General features: G+C 37.3%; 2 protein-coding genes across 2 annotated transcripts; both read right to left on the bottom strand.

Annotated features, from left to right (window-relative positions):
* Positions 1 to 407: 407 nt before the first annotated feature.
* Positions 408 to 5,045, bottom strand: LOC113116221 (phosducin-like). Its single transcript, XM_026284242.1, has 4 exons — positions 4,836 to 5,045; positions 3,693 to 3,758; positions 2,228 to 2,376; positions 408 to 1,344 (listed from the first exon to the last, which is right to left on the bottom strand). Exons 2-4 carry the CDS (start codon positions 3,736 to 3,738, stop codon positions 826 to 828), a joined length of 714 nt encoding a protein of 237 aa, XP_026140027.1. The 5' UTR covers positions 3,739 to 3,758; positions 4,836 to 5,045; the 3' UTR covers positions 408 to 825.
* Positions 5,046 to 17,080: 12,035 nt separating this feature from the next.
* On the bottom strand, positions 17,081 to 20,281 carry LOC113115972 (prostaglandin G/H synthase 2-like). The gene is made up of 9 exons (XM_026283748.1): positions 20,221 to 20,281; positions 19,977 to 20,093; positions 19,738 to 19,881; positions 19,323 to 19,627; positions 19,136 to 19,219; positions 18,526 to 18,772; positions 18,148 to 18,434; positions 17,699 to 17,846; positions 17,081 to 17,597 (listed from the first exon to the last, which is right to left on the bottom strand). The coding sequence occupies exons 1-9, from the start codon at positions 20,279 to 20,281 to the stop codon at positions 17,185 to 17,187; spliced, it is 1,806 nt and encodes a 601-aa protein (XP_026139533.1). The 3' UTR covers positions 17,081 to 17,184.
* Between the last annotated feature and the right edge of the window lie 167 nt (positions 20,282 to 20,448).

The raw sequence follows: 20,448 nt of genomic DNA, 5'->3' as shown, positions 1-20,448 counted from the left end.
GTGCAAAGCCTGCGTTTTTACAGGCTACTTTGAATAGTTAATTTGAAATAAATAAATAAATAAAACTTGTAAAATTATAAATGTCTTTATAATCAATTTTCATCAGTTCAATGCATACCTAATGAATTAAGGTATTATCTTATTTTAAAAAAATAATAATTACAGACCCCAAGCCTGTTAACAGTAAGTGTACATTATTATTTATTATTAATAAATATTTAATCAGCTTCTCAGCAAATCATAATAATGTTCAATTTGTGAGTGAATAATTTTTACCTTGTCTTTTTTAAATATTATTTTTTGCCATTTTTGCCTTTATACAGATATAATAGTTTAAAGGACAGACAGGGGAACAGGATTGACAAAGGAGAAATCAGCACTTAAACTTGAGTCGATCAAAGCACTGCGATACAGAGGAGAATTTCTCTGTGGATCTGAAAAATAATCCTTGTAAGTCTTTTCCTTTTCACTGCAAATCAGCCGAACTGCTTCATAAATCAGTCATAATGATTAAGGAGTTAATCTTAAATTGAATGGTTTGAAAAAAATCCTTATCAAGTCATCACAAATTACTATAAAGGTCATAGAAATGAATGGAAACTCATTCGTCAAAAATTGTGGGAACGCTGGCAAATGAAATGATCATGAATGTATGCCTTCGACAACACTATGACGTATTTAAGCACTGTAAATCACGTGCTACAGGTGTGTGTGTGTTTGTTGGAGTCACCACGGCCCAGTAGTCACAGCATCATTACTACTCAGATCTATCTCTGAAACTAGGTTGACTAATGTAATTCATTTCCACCCGTTGAATTTCCTCGATCATTCCACGTCAGCATTCTCGTCCTCCTCGGGGCCAGCTGCAAGCTCTTTCTCTGGCAGCAGTCCGTACTCATTTAGGAAGTTCTCCACATCCAGGGCGAAGAACTCCTCATTCAGGTGCTTTGTGATAGACATGAAGTTGCCCAGCAGCTCTCCGGCCTTGTACACCAGCAGAGCGGGCAGAACGTCGTCTGAAAAACGCTCACCTGCCCCTGTGGCAGACGCTCGGATTCGGCAGAATTTGACGGTAGAGTACTCTGCTGCCAGGCAAGTCAAGCAGTTGTTAAGAGCGTCACATCCTCTGATCCCATCATCATAGATGTGCACAACCACTAGAGTTAGGCGGTGCTCTTTCTCGATGACATCCAAGAAGGCCTCCCCACTATCCAACTCAAACACCACATCGAATTTAGGCCCAAAACTCAGGTGCTCGTGCATCTCCTGCATGCACTGCCTACGATACTTACGCAGACACCTTTCATCCTCTTCTTGGATCATTTCGTACTCCTGAACGCTCATCTGCATGGGGGCAGACAAAGCAACAAACCAATTTTAATTAATGTGCAAAGCAAATACTGGACAAACTTCTAGAATTGATTCGGAAATGATTCTGATTATCTTTAAAAACCTTTCAGTTTTAGTGTTGAACACTTGAAATTATTTTTGTAGTTAATTGTACATTATAAATTGTGTATGTATGAATTTCTTTATAAAACTTTAAATTATTTTTGTTTTGTTTGAAGGAAAAGCATACACAATTCAAAAGTTTGGGGTCACTTAGATTTTTTTTTAACAAAGAAATTAATACTTTAACTTAGCAAGGACACATTAAATTGATCAAAAGTGTTTCAAATTATTTCTATTTCGCATACATGTTGTTGTTTTGAATTTTCCGTTCATCAAAGAATCCTTCAAAAAAGTTTTGAGGTTTCCACAATGACTAAATAAATACATATTGTGGTTTTCATGGAAAAATATTACGCAGCACAGGTGTTTTCAACATTGATAATAATAATAATAATAATAATAAATGTTTCTTGAGTAGCAAATCAGCATATGAGAATAGTTTCATCACAGAAATGTATTGTCGATCAAATAAATGTAAAAACATTTATTTAAAAAACTGTTAGAAATGTAGTCAAAACAATGTATTAGGCACTATGGTTACCTCATGAAGATTTGCTTAAATTGTTTTAATCACTGCATAATTTGACCTCATTTCAGAGTTTTGATGACTTCACTATCGTTTTAAAATGTGGAAAATATGAATTATACAGAATGAGTAGCTGTGTGCATTTGACTGGTATGCTATAATGATGGGATGGGTTTGGAATTAAAACGACTCACTTTCTGGTGTTTGTTATCTTTGTGTAGATGTCAGTTGGGAATTTTTCACTGTTACCTTGTGCAAGACTTTTTCCTGGGTGTCGTCTTTACTGGATTTGGGGTTGGACATCTGTCTGAGGAGCTCTCTCTTGTTGGAAGGGACGCTTTCATGGTCCTCACTCTCAAGTTTGAACTTTCTCCAGTCATGGATCACACCTTTGGGCCCTGAGATGCAATGGATTTTAGTCATTTAATATCTGAATTTGTCCTTTTAGTCAGTCGGTTGTTGGATAAATCAAGTTGAAATCAGTTTCCAGACTGCAGCCTTTAATTACAGCTCTTGGGTGTATCACAGCATAATGAGGGAAATCTCCAGTATTACCTCATCATTAGTGTGAATAATGAATAGATCTCTTACCAAAAAGTAGTATACTTCAAGTTTATTTTACTAAGTATACTTAATTAAAGTTCAAGTATATTTTTAAGTATACCTTATGTAGCAAGTTTTCAGATATTTAGTGTTCTAGTAGTATACTTGTAAGTGTACTGTTTCAATACTCCTTGGGACTAAATTGGCCCATTTTCTAGTAAATTAAAGTATACTTAAGTATAACAGTAGCAAACTTTGAGTACACATCTAGTTAACCTCTATGTTCATAGTTTGTATTGCAATTATCTTAAAAGTGAACTTACATGTACACTGATAGTTTACTGATTAAAAACTTTGTACACTTTGAAGTATAGTCTTTGTAAACTACTAGTTTAGTAGTTTTATACTACAAGTATACTCATTTATACAAGTATACTCAAGTTTTCTTTAAGTTAACTTTACATTATGTATACTACTATGTCCCCATTTAGGTTTTAATTTGTATATATTTTGTCATATGAATATCTGAACATCCAAAACATCCAAAGAAAGAACAGGGTCTGCTTGTAAACAAAAACATTTCATTCTAGCTTCCCGTATTCTTTTTTTAAAACACTTTAATGTGGGGAAGTTTCATAAAAAATAAATTGGATTCAGAATGATAATCAAAACGTAGATGGAGTCGATCAACACCATAGCTTGACTGTAATTATTATCTCTTCATCGGTCTACATTTTATTCCACAACGTTACAGTTTTGATGCTGTTTCATGTCAGATGATTGTTTTAGATTACATTTGTTAGTATCTGGTGTTTCTTTTTTCTTCTTCACTTGTGTTTCTTTGGAAATCCTGTGCAGAAGATGTGTACTAGCGCCCTCTACTGTATAATAATGAAAACACAGATTCTAGGAGTATAGCTCAAATATATTTAGAATTTTTGTAAGTGTAAGTCAAGTATACTTAAATGTATACTTAAATAAAAGAGGAATACATAAAAAGTAAATTTAAATAATACTTTACTATTTTTAGTTTAAATGAAGTATACTAATTGCACGCTTGAATAAACTTTATTTTTACGTAAGGGATGTTTGCAGGATGTGTTCTGCAATCAGAGCGATACTAACCTAGATCTTTCTTTGTTTCAATATCACTGATTCAATCTTTTTTCACCTGTTTGTGTTGCTGGTAGTTCCTCAATCTCAGGTGAACCTGACATGATGAATCCTCCTAGGAGAGCTGATGATAGAAATTACAGTTCCTATGAGCCTTTATTAATTTATTTGTGCTTGTGGTTTCAGTTTAAGGATTGAAGAATAATAGTAAATTGTTGCTCCATCTGGACTTGCCCATCTTGAGCAACTCCTCTAAGAAATGACCTGCCCTGGTTGATATTTTTGCATTTTATATTTCCAGACTATATGAGATGAACAAACAACTGGGAAGTTTTATGTCACAATCAGTTACACTTGTGCAGTTATTCTAATGTAACCAATTTAGATTTTATTTCTGCTGTTTGAGCTCTTGACACTGTCAGATTATGTTACAATTATCCAAATTGAGGTGGAATTAGCAGATTACTTTCTTGGATTAGAATTAGGATCAGATTATATTGTTGTGACTAATGGGTTTTCCCACAGTGCTCCTGTTTTCTTGCATTTTAAAGTGCTGTATTTATGTACTAAATATTACACTAATGTTACACATATACACACCTGAATATGGAAATGTTGAGCATCTCAGTCTTAACAAACCACCTGCATTTATGTGGTTTTCACAGAACACTACCATTGTGCGTGATTTTAGCAAAGAATTGTGCTGATCAACTGGATTCTACGAACAAGACATACTCAGAAATATGTCAGTATAAGTAATCTTGTTCAGTCCAGCTCCTTCAGATTGCTTTGTCATCTCTCTATTTTTACCTCAGATTTTCATTCACATCAACAAGTTTCATTAGCAAAAGTGCTAGTTGCAGGATTCATGCACAGCAGGTCTATCGAAGGCAAGATTTAGATATGTTTTTGCAGTATTATAAACCTAAACACCAAAAACTGCATAATTAAACATTATTTATTTAAGGGAAACATATTTCTCAGCAGTTATTTATGTGAAATATACTGTTCAAGAGGTTATTTATTTTTTTCTATTGTTTGAGCATCCTGTACATACAGTACAACACCTGAAAGAACTACAGTATCTCAGAAAAAAACATGCTTAAGTGATCATTACGCATTTCAATATTTTCAATCTGTTAGTATTAATGTACAGTAGGTATAGTAAACAACAGAATAGTCAGAGGAATGTCATTCTTACCTGAGTGTTTGCTTTGACTACCTGCCTTTGCTATGTACTGTCTCTGATAATAATGCCATGGACATCATGGTTACATCTGAGAAATAATACGGTGTGATGTAATGGAATTACAGTAGAGGAATTAAAGAAGCCCGTCACAGAGAGAGATAAACAGACAAAGCACAGCCTGGCACTTACAGTGCAAGACATCCAGCTTCTAGTTTGTCACACACACACACACACACACACACACACACACACACACACACACGGCAATACTGGATTTACCTGTAAATTAAACAGTTCTGGTTTGCTTTCAGTAAAGCTTATAAAACTGTATTATTGCACCTAATATCTACTGGAGAAGCAATGTGGCTAGCATGGTGGGAATACCCATAATCCCTTGTGCTTGAATCATTTCATTTTATGTGGTTGGTCAAAACATGGGAAATTATGAGGATCTGTACATTTAGTTGTCCTTTATGTTGAAAGGATTAAACATTTATTTAGTGGTTTGATGGTTTTTTAAGTCACCGTTAGTGTGATAAGTGTTTAGGTTAGTTTTTCAACCCTCTATTTAACAAATTTTACAATAAAAAAAATAAATAAATTACTGTACATGCTTATGAAAGTTGATTTAACTTAAAATCCGACATATTTTTAAGACCTGGAAAACTCACAGAAAAGCCTATTTAAAAAAGAAGAAGAAGAAGAAGATTTTTTTTTTTTTTTGAGAGGACATTCTCTATTAAATAAATTTTAGTGTATTATTTAGTTTTAATTTTAGCATTATCAAGCTATAATGAATAATTTAAAATGGTGTGGGAACCGTAATTTCATAATGTGTTTTTCATCTTCATAAAGTTTGCTGGCGATTACATATCTAAAAATCATGTCATGACATGAATGTGAAGCGTTATGACACCTGGGTAAGGTAGTTGGTGTACAAACTGATCCCTTCCTGTCTGCACATGACTTGTGTGATTCTAACATGTTGTTCCATGTCCTTCTTATCTAATTTCAGCATACTTTACATTCTCTCACCCTCTGCAATGGGACACAAAGAGTAAATTAGTAAGGAAACAGTTAGCAAAAATTTAGTTTTTCATGCATCACCAGATGGTGGTAAAATCCATTAAAATGTCTTAAAGGTTTCATAAGCTGCTGTGTGAGTGGGCAGCAGAGAGATCTCCCAGCAACTACAGTATATGTTATATCAGCACACTCATGCTTTATCTAAGCAGGGCAATCTGCCAACCAGCTGTTTGCACAATAATTTCCTCAGGGTATTGACGCCCTTTATTTGACACACTTAGTACTTGGGTATTGTGTTGCATAACACATTGTTTAACTTTTTCTTCTTGATAAGTTTACTGTAAACAAATACCTTTATGACCCACATAGATCACAGCTTTGCACACACTATTCTACTTTAATCTCAACTTCATGAGGTAATTATATATATATATTATTCAGTTAGTCATTAAGCATTATTCAGTTAAATTCAGTCATGTGTCCAAACTTTGGTATAATAGTGTGCATATAAAAAACTGATCATGTTAATGTTCATTTATTCTGTTAGATTTAAAAGAAAATATGGCAGCTGTTGTTGCCAGACATTTAAAATTATTTCAAATGTGATAACATTTCAGCAACCATTTGAAGCCTGTTAAAATACAAAACCATTTTGTATTTTAGATTTTATAACCATTTTTATTATGAAATTCTATAATGTTATAAGAAAACAAACTATGTGAACAAATCTGCTTTATACTTTAAAACATAAACCACCATAGTAATCCAGTTACTGTGTTACCAGCAGTGCAGAAGCACCTGGCACGGGCCGGCACAGCTAAAGGAGTCAGACAGCCTGTTGTGTAAGAAGTGAAAGTTTTTACAACCCAGGCAGACTTGCTCTACACAGAAACAACAACACGTGTGAGTGTTTCTCAGGCTGACCTCATATGGTTTTATCACAATATGCAGCGGAAATGACAGTTTAAACAGACGTTAGAGCTGGATTGTGCTGGATTTTTTAAGTAATCCTCACCCACCAGGAATGCTTACTTCCGTATGACTTAGTAACCATATGATTTATATATATATATATATGATTATGTTTATATATAGTTATATTTTATATATAGTTATATTTTACACACACACACACACACACACATATATATATATATATTGTTATATATTGTTTATGTTGTGAAATATAGCAAACTGATCAGGATCTTCAGACCATAAAGGAAAAAATTATTTAAAACATTTTTAATATTCCAAACTGGATGGCAAAAGGGACAAAAAGGAAGTAAGGATGCTTTTTTGACATTGTCTGAACACATCGAAATGAAATGTACTGTATGATCTTAGAAACATGCCCTGAGAGTACAATAAAAGTTTAAATCTTTTTAATAATTGCCATGAACTGCTGTGATGTTTTGGATGCATGATGCACTGTCCTGAGACGACCTCCACAGCCCCGAATGTCAGCGGAGACAATGTCAAATAAGATGAGCCCTAGAAACCCTGCTAAAACCTTGTCACCTTGATGATCATCGGCACGAGACCATAGGAACCAGAGGAGTCCTCTGCACAATCTGACCTGTGTTACAGCCTGGAAATAAACCACGCCATGCTGGTCATCTCCATTTCTGTCACCGATGGAGTTTTGGTTTTATTGCCGCTGTTGCCTTTGACGTACTTAGTTGGGGACGCTTGACTGATAGCACAGACACTATTGGAAGAGAGCTGGATGATGACGTCACTGAATCATCACTTAACTTACTTAGCTTTAGGGAAAATGACTCACTGTTATGTACTGAAAAAGTACTTTCCTGTTTGACACTGTAAATCTGCCTTGACACAATTAGTATTGTATGAAGTGCTAAACAAATAAAGGTGCTTTACTTGGCTTGAATTGATTTGAATGTTTTATGTCGTTTTGTGGGATTTTTCTAATGTAAAAGAAAAATTTATTTCACTTAAGTTCTCCAGTTTAAAAATGATTTAAAATGACCTCTACACCAAAGTCAGAGTAAGTTGAGAAAATTGTTTTCTGATCCGAAAATTATGGATACCCATACCAAAAAGTAGCTTACTTCAAGTTTATTTTATAAATTATACTTAAGTTACTTCAAGTATATTTTTAAGTATACTTTATGTAGCAAGTATACAAATATCAGTGTTCTAGTAGTTCTCTCTTCACTGAATGATTTTTTTTTTTTATTCTATGCAGAACATGTGTACTAGCGCCCTCTACAGTATAACAAAGAAAACACGGATTCTAGGAGCGCAAGTATAGCTCAAATATACTTCAACTTTCTGTAGGTATAAGTTAAGTATTTCTGAGGAGTACATAAAGTACATAAAAAATAAACTAAAAGCATACTTTCCTATTTTTAAGTTTAAAAGAAGTATACTAATAGCACGCTTGAATAAACTTCTTTTTCATAAGGGTAAATGGAAGTTTATGAACATGGGCTAATCATCAAGGGAGTAGCTCTTGTTTCACTAGAGGGAAATTAAATAACTTCTGTGCCAGTTTACTTTTTGTGAGCATGTCTGAGATTAATTAAAAGTTTTTTTTTTTTTGGGTTTTAGCACATCTCCATTAGTACATGGAGTGCTATCTTTGTGAGATTCAAATATTGTGCTTGTCAAATCCATCTAGCACGCATTTAACACGATATGAGATTTAACATGATATGAACACCTACTGTATGACAAATCAATGATTAATATGTCACTGAATGGCTACAACATGCCAAGCAGTAACAGAGTTGTCATTATCACATACAGATCACCTACATCATAGATTTCAACAGTAACATCACTGTGATTGTGTAAAGTATAACAGGTGAAAATGTACACATCATTTAGTTTTGTACTGACATCAGTGGACCGCAACTATGACAAATTGATGATTAATGCACAAGATTTTACAGTTCTGGCATAAATTAATTTGGTGTTTAAGATGTAGAACGACATCATCATGTACTTTTTCTTTTTGACAGACTATCAATTTGTCATACACATAGGTTTCAGGTCACCAGCAGGTTCTCTCTGATAATGTGAGTTTCACCCACTGTATGAGTTCAGAGGAAGACAACAGACTAGACACTTTTCTCAACACACAGCATACTTCTTTTAAAAATGGCTAATGGCAACATTGCTATATGATTACCAGTTAAGTCATTGTTGCTTGCTGAAGGCCATAAAAGTTCATAGTTTAAAGGTCCCGTTCTTCGTGATCCCATGTTTTAAACTTTAGTTAGTGTGTAATGTTGTTGTTAGAGTATAAATAATATCTGTAAATTCTAAAGCTCAATGTTCAATCAATACCAAGCGAGATATTTTATTTAACAGAATTTGCCTACAACGAACGACCCATTTGGACTACATCCCTCTACTTCCCGCAGTAATGACGTCACAAAAACAGTTTTTTGACTAACGTCCGCCCACATGAATACACAATAAAGGGGGCTTGGTCTTGTTGTTCTCCGACTGAGAAGAGGAAGAGTTGCGTTTGTGTTTGTCGCCATGTCGTCGAAACACTGTTATTTTCATTTCAGAGTCCATTCACCTTTGTTTGGGCTTCCCAGGGACGCTGTACTGGGAGATCAATGGTTACAATTTATGTTTAACTTGGTTCCCGATTTTGCTGAGGACAGCTTCCTCAATCTCAATCAGTTTGTAACAATAAGACCTTCATAATCATCGGGAAGAAGGAGGCGGGAACCGGTGGACAATCAAATGATATTTTAAATCAAAATAAAGACAAAACACAAACTAAAACCCAGGCCTGGTCCTCTCTCGTCCATCACTGTCGTCGCTCCTGTTTTATATCCTTCCATCTCCTCCGTGGGACTCGAGACCGGTGGGTCGAGCAGGTCTCGCTCCAGTTCCCATGGCTCTCGGCCCCGCCCCACTCGTCACATACCCCCATCGAGCCTCGCTGGCTGGGGGATACCCTCAAGACTGTGCTCTACCCCCGCACAAACCCCCCCGCCCCCTCCGGGGGGACTGCTCAAGGTGAACTGCAGGAACCTGGGGGTAGGACAGACGAGGCGAGAGAAAAGTAGATGGAAGGAGGAGTGACAGAGACGAGAGAGGGGAGAGAGGAGGAAAAAAAAATTCCAGTTCCCACACGCACTGCTGCTCGGCCCTCCACCAGCTGGGTGATTTCCTCCGTGGTGCCTGGTGGTAGCACTGGACGGCCCTCGGGTTTTGGGCAGCCGGCAGGAGTCCCCCGTTCCCTGCTCCTCCCCATTCAGGCGGACGGCAGCAGGCTCCGGCCCCCTGGCGAATGGCGCCGACTCCTCCGCTCCCTACCGGATGGCAGCCGCCCCTCCACATCACGGGCGGCCGGCAGCAAGCTCGCCCGTCCCCGACAATTCACTCCAGCCCACCACCTCGAGTGCTCATGGCGGCACACTCCCTCGCCTGCTCGATGGCACCGCGGATTCACCACAGCGACAAGGGATCTTCAGCAGTGCGTCTCTCCTTCTCCCTGGTTTCGGCACCACTGTAGCAATGTAAGAACTCCATGATCACGGGAAGAAGGAGGCGGGAACCGGCGGACAATCATATCATGTCATATAATGATATTTAATAATCAAAATAAAGACAAAACAGCGCGTCAGCTCAAAACAAAATCAAAACACAAACTAAAACCCAGGCCTGGTCCTCTCTCGGCCGTCACTGTCGTCGCTCCTGTTTTATATCCATCCATCTCCTCCGTGTGACTCGAAACTGGTCGAGCAGGTGTTGCTCATCTCCAATCACTCCACCGGCCTCACTCCGGTTCCCACGGCTCTCAGCCCCGCCCCACTCGTCACACAGTTTAATGCCGCATTCGCACAAAGATTATTTTTGAAAGATGGAGCAGTTCCCTCTTTGTCTGGAGAAGGCGATGTTTATGGACCACAACCGGTAAGTGTATTTTATTATTTAAGTCGGTGTGTTTAACAGTTTCTGTAACTTATTACACAAAGGGCAAAGCTGTTTAGCTTTGTTAAAGGGTAACTATTGCATTAACCATTGCATTGGAGAAGCAATTCTGCATAAAATGCAGTTTGCACACTCCAGCTCTAGGCGGGTGCATGCAACCACTGGCGCCTAATTTTAAAGTCTGATGGAAAACTATGCAGTCCAGCAGTCCAGCAGTGCTGTCGCAACCAGTAACACTACACATATGTACCATCCTGATCACTGTACTAAATACAGATAAATCTACGCCAACTTGAAGCTATCCTAACTGATGCAATACTATGCTACTAACTATGCTTCTAACAATACTAATGTTACACTAACAGCTATGCTAATTAACTACATAGGCTACACAAAATAATCTAAAAAAGTATAGATAGATACTATAATAGTCTATCCTGGTCATTTTCAATACTCGCAATTCCAACTCCTGACTCACTACAGTGATTTTGACGGAACAAGACGGTTTTATACTGCCAAGGGTGTGGTAGCTCGTACTAAAGGGCGTGGTGAGCTGGAAACTGCTTACGTCACCTGCTACCGCTTACGTCACGTAACACTGTAAACATCCAATAGGAAAAATCAACTGCAGTAGCCACCGTTCAACCTGAAGAGGGCAGCACTCAGACGTTTTTACACCATATATTGTAGAATTAAAACACTTTATGCTCAAATGTCAAAAAAGTTATTCAAATCAATAAACAGCACTAATAGAGCCCCATTCTTACAGATAATTAACTAAAAAAAAAGTTGGTTTAGGGTTTAGTTACTCTTTAACTTAATGTTAGGGCTTTTCAAAAAAATCAAATGTGATTTGCATGCACATCTCGTCAGTAAAGGCTTTCTGTGATTATAAGTACATGTGTTCAGATCAGGATTGCCGGGTTTTCAAAACAAATCCTGTCCAATTGCTTCTCAAAACTTGTCCAAAACTAGCCCAATCGCATTTCCAGGATGGCAGCCTGCGCTAAGCTGCTGTCGAATCACAACAAAGGAACCACTGGCACAATCAGAATTCGATACGTATTTCTGAAGGAGGGACTTCATAGAACAAGGAAGTCATTAGCCCGTTTTTATGACAGTGAAAACAGAGGTACACAGATGGGTGAATTGTGTGAAAAATACTGTGTTTTTTTACATGCGAAACATGAACACGTTATATTACACACTGTTAACACAATCACAGCTTCAAAAAAGCATGGAAAATGGGACCTTTAAATCATTCATACACTTCAGTTCAGTGAGTTTCAAACTGACAATCAGGGATTCGAGATCTAATTTAAACCTTGAAAGAAAAAGGATTTTGAAAAATACTAAATAGAAGCACCTCTATATTTAAGGATGAGGTCATTTGAGAGTTAAGAGTTTAAGAGCCTCAAAATTTGATTTAATGAAACTATTTATTAAATAGTGAGTAGCGATTTGGTGTTGATTTCAATTGTTCTTTTTTAATAGTTGTTGTAATATGAGCCTTGGAAATGACCTATGACATCTGAATTAACAAAACAGGAACAGGAAACAGGACATTTACAGTAGTATCACCACCACAAGAAACACTGTTTATAAGCCAAATATACAGAGTGAAGCAAAACAAAATGAAGTGGTCAAAGACCTTTACACCTGTGTACACTACTTATGTCTGTTTATATACATCCCTGAAATCAGTCACAATGTCATATGTAATATAATCACCAAAATTAGATGTTGACCAGCTCTTTTTCTGAAATTCAGTTACTTGTAAGTTGCATTTTAGACCCAGTTGATGAGTTGAGTGGGTATGTTTTTACCGGATGTGAGGGCTTTTAAGGGTAAAAGTTATCTAGATTATCAATTCTCTTCAGCTCAGATCCGGCACTTTTTTAAAACTGCTTAAGCAAGTCCTGTTGCTAAGGACACAGTTCTGTTTGTTTGTTTTGAGCCGAGTGTAAACCTCAAGATCTCTTCCTTCGATGAAATCAACTCATACTCCCACTGATGTCAAAGTGATGTCACTGATCACTTTCACACAAACAGTTAAGTCGAATTGTTTCTCTACAGTTTTAAAAAGTATAAAAGGGTTTTCTGGGAATGCCACAAATCTGCTTTGTTACACCGACTGTTGTTTCTATTTACCTGTAAGGAAAAAATAATAATGATCCTTAAACACATTTCTCCCACTGACTAACGGTTTACTGTAAACCGGATTGTAGCTGGTCTGATTACTGTACTTTTTGTTTCTGTAATGAGTCAAGCCAGAAGACAGAATGATTCATTAAACCTGATGGTCTGTGCATGTGGAGCTGGAATTTCTGAATTGGGGTTTTGTCTCTGTCTACGCATTTGGGGTCGGCACTTTGGCTGGATGCACAACAGGAATCTGGCACAAGACTGGGAATGGAAACGTCTGTTCCTGGAAGAGATGCCAAGTGAGCGTTCAGACCACCTGTACAGAGGGGATGATTATGCACAACCATCATATGACAGAGAAGTCTTTGAAAACTTATCAATTCATTAAAACGTATATATATATATATATATATATATATATATATATATATATATATATATATATATAAAAAAGTTTAAAGTTTAGCAAAAAACAGCCTCACTGATCAATGCAGTCTCTCTCTCTCTCTCTCTCTCTCTCTCTCTCTCTCTCTGTGTGTGTGTGTGTGTGTGCGTGCGTGTGTGTGTGTGTAAATAGCCTATTACTTCTAAATTGTTTTTGTTTTTTTAATCACACTAACATTACAAGTGATGGGGAACATTATAAAATAATAAATAAAATAAAAAAAATGCAGTTAATGTCCCCATTAAATTGAATCTACTAGCTCATTTGAGGGGTGAAGTAACAGTCAGAGCTTCGTATTCATACTTGTTGTTCCATTAATTTATTACAATATTTAAGAAATTTGCATCACTGCGGAGAATTTAAGTTATGCTCAACAACTTTCAAGTAGATGCAGGCAAGGAAATTTAATGGAGTGCACAGACTAGCATGCTAATGGAAGCCCTATTGGCTCAGGTATGAACTGGTATGAAAATATGTAATCAACAATCATTCATGTTCAGCCATATCTTTTTCACCAACTGGCTCAGCAATATTTTCCAAACCCATTTCTATGGCAAGCCATTTTCAGGGGAATACAGACAACCGTGAACAGGCAGGGTTTAACACCTGATTTCGTTGTCCTTGACAGCATCCAAACAGAGGACTGTTAAAATCAATGTCTGATGCAATTAATACTCACCCTGTTATAACGATTTGAGCATGTTTTAATGTACTTTACACAATCTGTGAACAGTAATAGAGTGTATTAGAGTGAGCATCAGGTGATTGTCTAAACTAGAATCTGTGGAATGTGAACATCTGGATGTTAGTGTATCTTGCCATGGATACAATCATATCAGTGTAATAATGCTTATGACTGTAATCACATGCTAATTACATTTTTATTTAGAAGCTACAATGTAAATTAATGTAATGTTAATGTATTTTTTTGTCCTATTTACGGGTTTCATTTATTAATATTTTTCTTAGCTCTTACTTTTAATTGACTAAGAAATGAAATACTTGACATCTGTCACGGGTCTCCTACTGATTCGAGTAAGGCGCAAGGGGAGACAATCAAGCCAGAGAAGTTTAATCATAATAAGGAAAACTAATGTAGACATAAACAATACCACACGCTGATCACATTATTAATGCACATGACAAGATGCCTGGGATCAATAGAAAAAAACGTGGAACACCTGGAATCAAATTAACACAATGGGGACAGGAACAGGAAGGACCAAATATGGGCATGAAAGGCACATGAGGAGCAAAACACACATATATTCTACAAACACTATTTTTCATTTTTATGACAGAATAAGGCAGAAAATACTTTTTATCATTTCTAAACTGTCTGTCACTGCATTATACATATTTTATTTATTAGAGATTGCTTAAAAAACACAAATAAACCATATATTGTCGCAATCGTGAGTTTATTGTCTCAACACAGCATGCAACAGCTACCTTTGTCCATATTAGGAATTTCCTGGTCCATGTTTTGGACTTCTGCACAAAAGCATCCGTCTGCTTCCAGTATGAATGAAACATACACGTGAGAGTGTTTAGCACTCCATACTGTTCAGGTAGCCTTGTTTTGTAGATGAATAAAACATCAGGTCATGTTTAGACTATCTTGTTACCTCTGCGTGAACACACTTGCCCTAAAAAAGTGCGGGGGATGGATTTATGTTTAACTAAATGTGGCAGGGACAAGTCCCCCACATCTCCTGTGTATTTTACACCCATAGCCATACTGTGGAAGTCAAGCTTCTTTTACGTTCCACAGAAGAAAGAAGCTCTGAGTAAACTGAGTAAATTTTCATTTATGGGTGAACTATCACTTTAATGACTTGCTTATTTAAACAAATAAACACAATGGAGACTATAGTTGCTAAGGCAAATCCTGAGTTAGGTCTGACCAATTTTTGTTTTCTTGCCCAGCCGGTTTCCAGCTCTTTCTTATAACACACGTGCAGTGAGCATGTGGATTTCGTAACTTAAATTGCATCACAGACTTGTAACCCTTTTTGAACTTTGTGTGTGGTGGAAATCCAAGCCTTTGTGATTTCTGCTCTTCTTTTCACCTAGACTAAATATCCGTTTCACTTTCTTCTGTCAGGTAGGTCATTTGGTCTCTCCACACCAGTGAACAAGACATTTTTCAACAGCTTTTTGTTTGGCATGTTGGTGCTTGTAGAGCCTTTTTCCTGCAAGTTCCCAGTAACACCCAAAGAATTGCCTCAGTACAATAACCCAGTTTCTCCAATTCATTTCTTTTATTTAGAGCATTTACATTCTTTTCATTTACGGTTGTCAGACATATCTCTATTGCAGTGAAATTGGCTCATATGTTTCTGTCTTTGCTCTGTTTCTAAACAAACAAACAAAAAAGTCATCATTAATTTTTTTTCCCGTAAGTAAAATAAAATAAAACATTTACGTAAGAGTGGGCGCAGCCATTTGTAAATTAAATATGTCTTACTTCCTGTCTGTTCCTGTGAGCATTCCTGTCAACAGTCTATATTTAGATAGCCTAAACTAAACATTGTATTTGTGCACACTTCCCTTAAATATGTGTATTAAAAAAGAGCAGAACATGCAGTCTTCTGCATTTCAGCTTCGCCTGTTGTCTGGGAAAAGTAAACTCTACACCACTAAACCACTTCCCCAGATCGGTGGCCAATGCCAAATTGTCCTGCCCCACTACAAAAGTACAAAAGAGTTTTTCCAGCTTGATTATTATGGAGCTTGACCATTTATGTTGAGTCAGTTCAGTGGCACCATGTTATTTTGTCTGGGTTCATTTCAGTCAGTATGCATCACGTCTTTTAAAATCATGAGGACGTTGGATCTGCTGAATCACTATTGGCTCAAGAGCTTCACTGAGTTTCACTTTTTTATGCGGCTTCATTTTTGGCAGACCGACTGCTTTGCAAGTTCATTAAGTTCAGCAGTTTCACTCGAAAGTCTTTTAGTAAAAGTCATGTAAGAAAAGTTTACCAGTTACAGGCATTACAGAGCCAAGCACAGAGTGAATGGTACATCAGAACTTAAGCACGATCCATAGAATTAGAGAACAGTAAAACAATTATTTTAATATAATCTGTTTTCTGCAGAATGCACACTTATTAATACATGATACATGTATTATCATACACATAATACGTTTTGTTGTCCAGCTTTTGAGATTGGACAGAATTTGTAGGACATTTTTAAATGCACAGATGTTCAGTTTGGGGTAGCGAAAGATTTTTAAAATGTGTTTGAAGTTTGTTATGCTCCCCAAAGCTGCAAAATACCGTAAAAAGGACCAATACTCGTTATTATTATTATTATTTATTAAACAACTATTTCCTATTTTAATATATTTTACAAATATATTTTAGTTCTTTGATGGCAAAGCTGATTTTTTTAGCAGCATCTGAAAAATTCACATTTATTCGACATGTTATTGAAATAGAAAAATAAATAATAATAAATTTCATTTTTGATCAATTTAATGCATTCTCTCTAAAGTGGTAAAGTGGAGTTTTTCATTATTTTTTTTTTTCAGCTAAATGCTTGAGCATTAAATTGTGAGTAATTGTAAATGTTTGAAGAAGAATAACTGACAATGAAATTACACAAAATATATAAGCAAAATATCAAAATGTTTTATTAAAAAATTTGCATTATTACCAACAGTTGGATGTCCAATGCATTTTGCAGGTCATTAACAAATAATACAAAACCCCATCAATAAATACATAATGAAATCAATCATTTAAATTAATAAATAAATAAATAATCTGACATCAAGTATCACAGTGAAAGCAATCAGGCTTTCAAAACGTTTCAGAGCTCTGAACTTCGCTCGTTCAAGACAACCGTTGGATTTATATTATTTGGTGTGGAGTGCCCGGAGCTTGAATTCACGTTTTCTGAACTCTCATATTTCACATCAGGCACCTGAAAGGACACCATCGGACAGGGCCCGTTGATATTCAAGCACACCAGCTTCTTCAGTGACGCCGAGTTAACAATGTCAAATCCAACTTTCCCACCAAACGTGCTCGGCATCCAGTATTCAGGAGAACAAATAGCATTTCCCATGAGCCCTTTGAGAGAGTAGGGGGCTCCCATCTCTACCATAGTCTCCCCAAACACAGCGTTGGGTCTGGGTTTCTCCACAAGAAGGCCAGGATACAGCTCAACCGCATCTATGTGACCATACAGCTGCTGCATTTCGGCTGCCAGCTCCTTGTCTCCTGTTTTACCATTCAGAAAAAGTTACAATTAAATAAGAGAAAACAGTAGGGTTTTTCCTTTAGTTCTGAATGGTCTAGTTGATATTCACTGTTTATCTTACCTGTCATCTCCTCAAAAGACGAGTAGGGCTTCATGTTGAAGCGTATCCTATAGGCATTGAAAGACTGGTACCGCATCTGTCTGGAATGCTCCAGAATGTTAACAGCCACTCCTTGAACTGCAGCAGGCAGGTTACGTCCACCAGCAACCTGTTCACACACACAAAAAAAGATAAACATTAGCAGAATTCACCTAAAAATGAACATCCGTCTTCATTTACCCACTCTCATGTTGTTCCAAAACTGCATGACTGTGGAACACAAAAGATATTTTGTTTGTCCAAAGAATAGAAGTCAATAGGGTCTGAACCACCCTGGACCCCAGTAACTTTCATTTTATGGCATTTTACAAAATATCTTTTTTTTTTTTTCTTCTGTGGAACACAAAAGAAGTAATTTGGAACGACATGAGACTTCTCTGAAAAGCTTTCCGTCTGTAAGTGAAACTCACCCTTCCAGATGTCTGTTTGGTGAAGGATTCCACCATGTTGCGGATGCCGTGTTTGGTTAAGATCGAGTTGTTAAACACAAACTGGTGGTGGCCGTAGAGCTGGTCCTGGATCTGAAAGTTGTCGGGCATCAGCGGGTGCCAGTGATACAGAGTGTTGAATTCGGACGCGATGCGGTTGTGGTACTGAAAGCGTTCACTGAAGAGAAGCTCTGGGTCAAACTTGAGCTTGAAGTTGTAGCCGCTCAAGTGCTGAACGTAGTCCTCGATCACGATTTTGATGGTCTCACCTAGGAGAAAAAAATCAGGAATATTTAATCCCTCTACAAAGTTTTGAAGTTTAGGAATGTATTTTTTTTCGATGATGCGACCAAGACTCACCAATCAGGATGAGACGAGTGGTTTGGAAGATCCTCTCATCGTCCCAGTCGGGATGCTCTTGCTTCATGATATCACAGACACGGTTGTGCTCACGAAGCCAAATGCTAGCATACATCATCAAACCTGGAACCAGACCGAAGACCTCATGGCCCACAGCGAATCTTTGATCTTCTGGGATATGAGGAGGATAGTGCATCTCCACCTGGACATCCTTCACCAACGGAGGATACACCTCACCATCCACAACCTAAGAGTCAAATACATTTTTCCATTTAAGTTTTCACTTTAAAACGACAAGCAATACTTTTGGACGTTTTAAAATGTTAATTCAACTGGGCCATCATTTACTCACCCTCATGTCATTCTAAACCTGTACTTTCTTTCGTCAACATAAAAGATGATATTTTGAAGAATGCCTTGAATGAAAGTCAATGGGGTCCAGTGTTGTTTTGGTCCCTACTGACTTTCATTGTATGGACAAAAATGGTTCTTCAGAATGCACTCTTGTGCTTTGCAAAATAATGAAATTCATACACATTTGAAGCAACATGAGGTTGGGCGAATGATGACAGCATTGTCCTTTTGGGGTGCGGTTTTGATGTCCACAAACCTGATACTTCAGCTTTCCATCTTTAAAAAGACGAAGTTTGTGTTGTCTCTCCAGCGTCTCTCCATAAATATGCCCCAAATCCACCTAAAACATTAGAGAACCTTTAGAAATTGCATTGCAGTTCCCTATACACTTCGGATGGGATGTCAAATTTCCCCAAATACAGTGGTTAAAGAATTCTACTTACTCCATGGCCCAGGGCTTTGGTGAAGGCTGGTCCTTTTTTGAAGTCTGACTTGAAGAACTGGTGAGAGAAATGCTGGGCGAAGAAAGCAAACATGAGACTGGTCCTCTGGGGATCAGGGATGAACTGTTTCCTCACCAGCACCCTTTCCACCACCTGCTTTGCATTTGGGAGATCAGGTGTAGGGCAGTTCAGGGGCAATGGGGCGAGGGTGCGGGTGTAATAGGACAAGTTAGAATACGCTTCCCAGCTTTTGTAGTTATAATCTGCATTGTACGTCGGTGGACTGCTGACCAAATGAGACCTTGCTGTAAAAAAAGAAAGAGGTATAGTTTTATACATTTATTTAGTCTTTTATTATTATTCTTATGTTCAGTTTTTCTATGAATCCACTTCAAAATGACTTATTTTAACTTACATGTCAGGATATATCTCATTATAGCATCTCTCAGGAAAGAGATGTTGTTGATGATGTCCCAGATCCATTTATAATGCGTTAAAATATGATGCAGTATGCTTGGCCTTGGTTTCAGATTTGTTTTGACAAATGTGAGAAGTTCGGCTGTAAGGCAAAAAAAAAAAAAAAAATTGGTTGAGGATACACATTTTCCCTTGTGTAAAAATTTGTCTATGTAAAAAATCCATTGCCAGACTTACGGGTAGTGCAGTTTTCCCCATAATATCCTGTCCTGGTACAGTCACATTCATAAGCATCAGCACCCTTAGATAAACAAACACCCTGGTTTTGGCAAGGCTGTGCACAGCATGGGTCGTCTGCAGGAAAGAGTCATAAAGAAATGAAATGTTATTTCCACGCATGGTTAGACTGAATTTGTGTAGAACAATCAAAACTCTGAAAGAAGCATGTAAGTCTAACATTGCTAAAGCTGAGTTAACTTACATCCTTCACCGGGAAAGATCCAAAAGGTTGAAAGTAAGACCAGGCAAATCAGTCTATTCATTCCAGAAGTTGTGTGTAGAATGTCTTACTCCGAAGCAGAAGCGCGTAACCAGGTTGAGAGAGTAGAATGTGAGTGCCTGGATGCGCTCCTGTGCCTTTTAAATCCTTGAGCATGAGATGCTTGCGCAATTTACAAGATGTTGGAGAGAAAAAAAACATGGAAGGTTT

This window comes from Carassius auratus, chromosome 2 (genome assembly GCF_003368295.1).
Source record: "Carassius auratus strain Wakin chromosome 2, ASM336829v1, whole genome shotgun sequence".
NCBI classification, from domain to species: domain Eukaryota; kingdom Metazoa; phylum Chordata; class Actinopteri; order Cypriniformes; family Cyprinidae; genus Carassius; species Carassius auratus.
The sequence above is the reverse complement of the archived record's forward strand: the minus strand, read 5'-3'. Positions and strand labels throughout refer to the sequence as shown.

Coding starts and splice junctions, on each gene's coding strand:
- LOC113116221 (XM_026284242.1), bottom strand. CDS start 3,738: ATGTCAGGTTCACCTGAGATTGAGGAACTACCAGCAACACAAACAG. Junction 2,377..3,692: donor ACTACCAGCAACACAAACAG/GTGAAAAAAGAT, acceptor ATTGCATCTCAG/GGCCCAAAGGTGTGATCCAT. Junction 1,345..2,227: donor AGGAAAAAGTCTTGCACAAG/GTAACAGTGAAA, acceptor GCCCCCATGCAG/ATGAGCGTTCAGGAGTACGA.
- LOC113115972 (XM_026283748.1), bottom strand. CDS start 20,281: ATGAATAGACTGATTTGCCTGGTCTTACTTTCAACCTTTTGGATCTTT. Junction 20,094..20,220: donor GATCTTTCCCGGTGAAGGAT/GTAAGTTAACTC, acceptor TCTTTCCTGCAG/ACGACCCATGCTGTGCACAG. Junction 19,628..19,737: donor AATGAGATATATCCTGACAT/GTAAGTTAAAAT, acceptor CTTTTTTTACAG/CAAGGTCTCATTTGGTCAGC.